Source organism: Suillus clintonianus (assembly GCF_016758775.1).
Source record: "Suillus clintonianus strain FC179 chromosome Unknown DEU56scaffold_192, whole genome shotgun sequence".
Classification (NCBI taxonomy): domain Eukaryota; kingdom Fungi; phylum Basidiomycota; class Agaricomycetes; order Boletales; family Suillaceae; genus Suillus; species Suillus clintonianus.
This window is the reverse complement of record NW_024539416.1, coordinates 50644-58860: the sequence shown is the minus strand read 5'-3', so window position 1 is coordinate 58860 and position 8217 is coordinate 50644. Positions and strand designations below refer to the sequence as shown.

At 47.1% G+C, this 8217-nt stretch overlaps 2 protein-coding genes across 2 annotated transcripts; one reads left to right on the top strand and one right to left on the bottom strand.

Moving 5' to 3' along the window:
* Positions 1-7: 7 nt before the first annotated feature.
* Positions 8-3664, bottom strand: DEU56DRAFT_919993 (uncharacterized protein; the record flags this gene model as incomplete). Its single annotated transcript, XM_041358368.1, has 15 exons — positions 8-83; positions 152-366; positions 413-556; positions 605-1103; positions 1152-1290; positions 1339-1530; positions 1580-1953; positions 2032-2180; positions 2231-2396; positions 2455-2648; positions 2710-2855; positions 2911-3011; positions 3070-3083; positions 3136-3348; positions 3401-3664. The coding sequence occupies 15 exons, from the start codon at positions 3662-3664 to the stop codon at positions 8-10; spliced, it is 2886 nt and encodes a 961-aa protein (XP_041201037.1).
* A 946-nt stretch (positions 3665-4610) lies between these two features.
* On the top strand, positions 4611-7845 carry DEU56DRAFT_762164 (uncharacterized protein; the record flags this gene model as incomplete). Its single annotated transcript, XM_041350645.1, has 13 exons — positions 4611-4690; positions 4742-4842; positions 4883-4977; positions 5033-5056; positions 5082-5374; positions 5458-5521; positions 5582-5821; positions 5871-6277; positions 6335-6475; positions 6516-6622; positions 6672-7628; positions 7705-7714; positions 7830-7845. The coding sequence occupies 13 exons, from the start codon at positions 4611-4613 to the stop codon at positions 7843-7845; spliced, it is 2535 nt and encodes an 844-aa protein (XP_041201036.1).
* Between the last annotated feature and the right edge of the window lie 372 nt (positions 7846-8217).

Sequence of the window (8217 nt, the reverse complement as noted above, 5' to 3'; positions counted from 1 at the left end):
GTGCTAATTAGTCTAAGTCATCGAGATCTCCATGCGGGGGTGCATCAATAGAAGGACCTTCTTCTGCCGGTGCATTAGCCTCTCTGTATCGTCCAGATTTTCGCTTACCAAAGCGGTCACATGGTGCCACGATGCCCTGAATTTTGCAGACAGGGATCGACGGATGGCAGCCTGGCGTTTTGCGTACGCCACCAAGCCCTCGTTGTCCTCAGACTGCTCAGCCACACGCAGTGTGACCCGTGCTTCCCACCACTTAGCCTGCCAATCGAGAAACTCCAAGACGCGCCGCATCTCCTCCAAAGCATTGGATTTCTTCAAACCACCGGTTGCGTCTGGCCCTCGTTTTGCACCACTCAATGCGTAGCGCTAGACGGCGGTAAGCGATAAAAATAGAATATCACTGATGACCTACAATCCTGAAACCTGTCACCGTTGTCCGAAGGAATTCCGTGTACATGCCAAATCCATGACATGATCGCTGTGCCTTGATTGCGACCTCCAGGTCCCCCCATTGCCGAAGGTCAGACTCCTCAATGGCTGCAATTGTGCTCCCAGCCTACATGGCCTAGTTGCCTTGACAGATGAGTGAGAGCTCGCCGAGCACAAGATACTTCTCATGACTAAGAATGAGCCGATCCTCAACCGCTTGAAATGGTCTTTTGGGCACGAGTGTTAAGACTTTGTCCGCGAATTTGTTTGTGCCTTGAAGCGTAGAAGCTGGTGGCGGAGACGGATGTGAGAGCGGCATTCCTTCGAGCGCATCGTTAGCCTGCGCCAAGCGTAACGACCACTCAACCTCGAGCAATTTTGTGTCGCACGTTGTCAGATTACAGATGGAAGATGGAAGAAATAGTGGGATATCCTCGGCTTTGATAGAGTTGAGTTTGGCTTTTGGACAGCCGGTGGTTTCATCAACGGTGCCCTCGTCAGACAGAGAGAGACCAGTGGCATGGAAGTGAGCGACGGAGGGCATGTACAGGACCTGTATGTCAATCCATGAATCAATGCGGCGTTGGAGAGCATTTCTGCGCATCAGAATCTTCGTTTGCTGATTGTTGGTTGAATGTTGGGTGAGACCTGCATTATCTACCCATAAACGTCGTCTACAAAGGAATAAGTAGGAAGTATATAGCAGTCAATCTATCACTTACTGCGCATTCTCAAGGTCCAAGCCTGTGCTAATGAGGATACTAGGTGTCACCTCTGAATGGAGGGAAATTGACGATCCTTCTTCCAAATCTTTTGCGTCTTGTTGAATGAGCGCTAAACGAACAGCGGCTTGGGTCATTTCTGGTATTTCAGTCAGTCATCAATCACACTCTAAAATTTTGAACTTACCTTGACTTTGACTGTTGAAGGGGTTGGGTTTCGTATGATCGCTCTCCCAAGCGACGACTTCTTCAGTCCATGCCACGAGTGACACAGCGCCCAACTCTGACTCTTTGATGGATCCCTCCAAGTCCGCCAAGGCATGGCGATGGTCCCGTTCAGCATGTGTAGCATCTGTTATTTTACGTAGTAGTGTTCGACCTTGTAAAGTAATCAATTCGCTGGATAACATTTAAAACTCAAGACTTACCAAGACCTGTCACTTTTTTCCAATTCCAGTCCCCAAAATGGTCGTCTAAGACATCTCGACGTGTACCAGGTGCCATCTCCTTTGTGCTTGCAGCAACACGGTTTATGTCAGCCCAACCGCGCTCCGGCGCTTCTCCATCAGTCCGTCCAACGTAAGGAGACCAATTGAATGAAAAAGTCGTCTGACAGGCGGCAATGTGTGCTGCGAGATGGAATTTTGGAATGAAAAACCTGTATTGTTGAGTGCTACTGGGATGAAGCCGTAAGGGAAGAGCAGTCGACACACGATGCCAAAGCTTTTTGTGCCACTGACATGCGATATTGTAGGAGAAATTGACAGATGGATTGATGAAAAGCGTGAAAGTGCGGAGAAGACTATATAATCCATATTCAAGTATCTGCCAAAATCAAATCAAAACCCGATAATGTTCTGCCAGTGACATGAGTACTCACTTTTCCCCTTTCTGAAGATCCCCGACACCATTTGCTAACCGCATGTCATGCCTAGCGCAAACCACAGTGCCGACACCCGTTGCTGCGAGTCCCTTGGAAGATTTCGTGTCCGCCATATTGACCGCGTTATGGCTAACACAATTACTTTTCTAAGGCATTTAAATCAGCAATGGCTGTAAGCAATAATCATTCAACTCACCTCTTGTGCTAGACTTGCATTTTCTCGAAGGTACGCCTTGTAGTTACTTTCTTTGACGAAGTAACCCCACCCCTGGCTCAATCCAGGGTCCCTGTCATCGCTGGATACCAGTCTGCGTTTCAGACGAAAGTTGGCGTCTATAGCCAAAAAGAGTGAGTAGATCCATCTGTAGAATGTGTTCAGATCACAGCTGAAAATAGGGAGGAGAGACGGTAAAATCTTACCGGTTCCCAGGTGAGACGTCCTCTAATGTCTCAGGCACATTTTTACCAGGGTGAGGGCAAGCGGGGCACAGAACCACAATTTCTCCTTCTTTGGTAGCGCTAACTCCAGCTGGGTCATGCCCACGACCTGCCCGTTTTAGTGCCTTGAGGTTGCGCCACTCCGCCATCATTCGCAAAAAGACAGAATATCGATCCTATGAATTTCAATGATCAGAGGTAAATCAATCAGGATACAGTGTATAGAGTACAAGTCACCTTGATAGGCTTGACGCCTGTGTTGTCACTCCGACGTGCAACGCAGTGGTAAAACTCGAATGCAGATACCTTGGACTCAAACGAGAGCAAGTGGAAGTGTTCGAGAACAGTAAATGTCGCAGCTGTTCGTGGGTCTGTGGATGTTGCTGGGAACCAGCGATGCGCGCAGGATCTGTTTGTAGTGTGAGGATGCATACTCACAATTACAGAAGTCAAGAGCGACTTCATGGATTCCGTGAACATCAATGACGGTAAAATCATCGTCAAAGGCTGGTTTTGGTTTGCGGCAGCGCTGACCAGCGCTGTGGACCCAGTTGTATGCGGAGCCCCAGTTGCTTCAAGGTCGTTGGATGGAAATACCCGTCATGCCATTTCTGAATCAATGGCGTTAGTGGAAAGCACTGATATCCATAAAAAAAAACATACCTTCAGCCGATGCAGGGGCATGTTCTGGTGGAGGTTCATAACACATGACTGGCAGTATAATGCGACAGAAAAGCAGTCTTCGCAACGAAATACTGCATTTGAATTGCCACAGCTATGGCACGAGTGACATGTGTCACCACGTCCTTCCAAGCGGATGAATTCATCAAGATAAGTTTGACGTTCAGAGATCCAAATACGAATGGGGTCATCCTTCTGAAAAAATCAAGGTCAGCTCTCAGTCTAGATTTTCAACATCCAAGCTTACTCCAACTGTCCGCTGTTGTATTTCTTTTGAACCTGTGATGTTGTAAGGCTCTGTATCAAGGAATGAAGTGTCGTTCTGAGACTCGTTCCAAGGATCCTCAAAGAGGTCAGTGTTGACGCCAAGCTCGAGTTCTGGGGTAGCGCCAGCTGGTGTCCCATCAAGATATGTTGTCCGTAGATTGATCTGCCCAGTGGGATCAACAGCAGTATATTCTGTGGCGTTGGACGTTGCATGAAGATGCGCCAGTGGGATCTGAAAGCACATGTCGCACTAGGCGAGGTTTTTTGCTGGGACGACCAGCCATCAGTCACGGCACACTCCAACTATCAAGCCAAACAGTTGTTGAGCCACCATGATACAGTGAGCTCATTCATGATGTATCCAAGCGGACAGAACCAAACTCAACGATGTATCAAAATGGACAATGAACGCACCTCTCAAATGATCCAACTGCACAACTTCTCGCCGGTCCCTTCGGCACAATCCTGTTATACTCCAACTCCGAGTCTCTGAAAAGGTATGGATCATGAGATATCATTTGAGCTAGAGCTCACGTTGGACTTAACCCAGATGTCAGATTGGCAACCGACGCAAGAGCAACACACGTGGTTGATGCCACGCTTAACCGAATACACACTGCGACTTTCACGCATCAAGGAACCTGTCTTCTGGGCACGGTTGAATGATGAATGGCTGCTGAAATGGCCTGAGCAGGCTTTGCTATGGCCTGAACGTCCAGCTGAGGATGCATTGACTGAAAGTGAAGAGAAGGAACTTTTTGCAGCTGAAAAGGCAAGGAAACAAGTCAGTCAATAGTTCATTCAATGATTGCGGTGGATGATTGACCATCAGATAGGAACTAAGAAGCTGGATGTTGTGGGCGTCAATTCGTCCAAAACGTGCTCGTAAAATGTATGGTTGCTCAGGCTGTTGTGGGACCACTGATGGACGTTGCGTCGAATTTCAATTCCCTGACCTAAACCTATTATGATTGTAAATCGTTACATTACCTATATATCTTGGTCTATGTAGTTTGAAGCAAGGCAATCCACCATGCAAAGACCGTGCACGCTGTGATCCCACATTTAAATTCAAGCTTTGAGTTGAGAATTTTGGTGTTAGCAATATAGCCAGTAAAAGCCCTATAAAAGTCCAACAAGGTATGAACCAAATGTACTACGTGATTCTTAGCCACTTACAACCTTGAATCATGGGTCGGCCCAAACTCTATAACACTCCAGAAGAACGTCAAGAGGCCAAACGGATGCACCGACGGACACACTATGCAAGGTCAATCCACAACACTCGTCTTTTTATTAATATATGTTACTCACTTTCAAGCCAGGAACAAAGCTGCAATCAGTGCGAGACTCAAAGTGAAAGTATCGGGAAAACCAAGAAGCACGAGCTGCCCCAGTCTTCCCCTCAAAAAAAGTTAACAGGTATGTGTATTGTTGATATCTATTCACCCACATATCTCAGAGGTCATTCATAGTGATATCAACCATCATATGATCGATCCTTACGACAATCAGGGCTCACAGCATGTTCACCTGCCACCAGAAAACAAAGTCCGCGTGAGTTTTGATCTAATTTCATTCCCTTGCCACGATCGAATATTCAATTATACAGCAACAAAAGGGATCGCTTATCAAGGTACTTAGATGGACCACCTGCACAGGTGATAGATGCTCTAGTACGCAACCACCTCGAGACTGGTGACTTAGATGGGCTTCGAGGGACACTATCTGCGTTAGAGGTGATTGTCGAGGAGTTGCACGATACAGAACAGCATATATTAGGACGCGAGGGCATGAGCCCAAAATTTCTTAAGGCATCTGATGCATCCAAGGAGGCAAAGGAAGTGATTCGTGCTGTGGAAGATGTTTTTTGTTGCGCATTGGTGTCGGGGATGGATCTTCACCAGCGATATGCAGACAAAAAATTTATATTCCAGACGCTCTGGGACACTAAGTAGGTAGTTAATGTAATTGAACAGTAAAAGATTGTACTCGCTACCTTGTGGGTCTGTGCGTGAGATACTGCCACAATAGCAGGCTAAACTTCTTCGAGAGTTTGCTAATTAATTTCCCCCCTCACACGCATATAAGCGCCATAACGGTACGTACGTGAATTGTTTTTCCAGAAGGCGGTACTTGTTGATAACGAATAATGATATAGATTATGGCTCCCCGGAAATGGACTTCTCCTGAACAGGATGAATGGTTAGCTCCTTGGTACGACAAGTACCGCGCAAAGCAAACTGAAAAAAATAAAAACTGGCCGAACTTTTTCGCCGACTTGAACGAGACGTGGTTCATTGCATACCCAGAGCAAAGGCCGGCTAGTTTACCCCCTGTTGGACCATTGACCCAAGATGAGATGCTTGTGATGCATAAGGCTTGTGATGAGCGAAAAGAGGTATGTGTTAATTGTGAACGCTCACTTTGAATTCACAAATGGGACTTAGAAATTAAGAAACCGCTTCAAAAATAGTCTTGGTACAACGAAAGCAGGACGGCAAGCAAAGGCCGATGCTACAGATGTCTTCAAAGTCGTATTGCGGAGTGTCGCCGAATCCGAGAAGCCAACACGTTCCCTTCAGGAAGTGGAGGCATATTCCAAGCTCTATTACCATACGCGTATCAAGGCAACAGCTGACGAAGTACTGAAAGCTGAAGCAGAATTACTGCAAGCAGAAAACAAGACACTTACGAATGGAAAGCGTATCGCCATCGTGAAGCAGCACACAGCAAGCCTCTATAGCGGAGAGACTGATGAGGTTAAGGCGGAGGTACAGAGATACATCGAGAATCAGAAGACTCGGACGCAGAAGGACAATGAGGCGGGAACGTGGAGCGAAGATGATTATGCAAGGTAATAGAATTTACAGCCTATCGACTATGATGTGTATCAGCTTATGAGACCGCATAGAAATATAGAAAAACTTGCCGCTATTGCTAACAAGTTCCTCAAGGGGCTAGCGGAAGCCACTGGGTTCACATTCTCCCTCCTGGCGGGTGGCCCTTCTCCAGAGTCCAGCGGCTCAATTGACGTCTATAGGCATGTGCATTAGTACTTATGAAATAGAGTTAAACACTGACCTCAATCAAAGTTTCCACGTGGGTCACACCAAGTTCGGAAATGACTTCAGCAAGGCATACCCTGAGTTTGAAACAGGTATCATGTCTCCATTCAGAGACCATCTGTATCGAGTATATCGTGAGTTGCATGGCACTGAAAAAACTATTGACTTACTCATTCATAACAGCCGATCTGGTGGATTCAAGGGCACACCTAGGGAGTCCCGCGTCATTGAACGAGGGTCCCACATCGTTGAACGAGCTTGAGGGTCCCGCATCGTTGAACGAGAGTCCTGTGTTGTTGTGGAATGAGATTGAGATAGGAAGGGGTCTGGAGGATGTGTCCCAACGACGATCGGATATATCATCTGATGGCAATCACTCGGCATTAAGCGGAATGAAGGATGCTGACAAATCAGGTCAGACTTTTTCCAATACGTCCGGCAGTACTACTAGTGGTCCAGACACCAACCTGCCGTTTGATTCAGCTCAACAGAGCTCACTTGATTTTTCTGAAAACTTGACTGGCGATTGGAATCTCGACGACACTTTTTGGACCGATCTTGCTGCCAAGGTCGCAGCATTTGAGGTGTCAGGTGGTGACAATCCGGCCTTGCCGCACTTGCCTCCTTACCCACATGCAGAGTCTACATCTTCCCCAACCCCACAATCACCCGATGTTCCAGCGCCGCTGCCGCATATCCCGCACACCATATGTCACACATCCCCTGCTACCTCATCCCATATGGTCCCTGCATCTCCAGAGGTTCCAGTACAGGCTGCGCAGTTCCCACTCCCTGCATCTCCAGAGGTTCCAGTACAGGCTGCGCAGTTCCCGCACCATGATTCTCAGCCAGCGAGTCCTATGGAGCCACGATTACAGCCCTCACCCCCTCCCATTTCCACTTTACCTGGACTCCCTTCCAACACACCAGTCATCGCCAAGACAACAACGCAACCCTTACCGCACCAGTCAAATGCGCTGTCTACCAGTGGTGTTGAACCCTCCCCTGATGGCAACGAACATTGTCATCGCCGTAGGACTGGTCGGGTGTCCATTCCCTCCAAGCGCAATGCTGCCGCTAATAGCATTGGCGAAAATGCACTGACTGTTTCCGGGAAGCATGCCACGGCACGGGAACCTAGTACGTCCAGTCGCAAACAGAAGTAAGGTCCTACTACTTCCATCTGTGTCGCCTGGTTACTTACATTTTCAAACAGGAAACAAAAGGTATGATGTCGCATTACATTTTGCAACTCTTCAGTGGACCAATGGACTCCGCATTTTTTGTTGCCTCATTTTTTGTTGCCTCATTTTTTGTTACCTCTTATCTTTGTATATTCAGCGTAATTAGCTATTGAATAATACAATCATATATATTCCGTCAATTACCAATGCACTGAGTTACTTCACCACTTCAAAAATGCACTGAGTCACTTCGCCACTTCAAACTTCAATGCGAGCGTGCCACGAACACACACTGTCACGTGACAATAAGACTTGGGAAGGTTGAATGAACACCGCAGTGGTCCATCTATTATATACTCATTTAATAGTCAAACTCAAGGAGTTACAAAGTAGACGCTAGCTAGTTGTATAGAAATGAAAAACATACGAATCAAAACACAACATATTGCAGGGCGCGAGGAAACACCATATAAGGAGATCCGTTCTGGAACGGGTCACGTGAAATTATGGGGGTCGTAGAAACCTTGGAATTTTCGTCGTTGAAG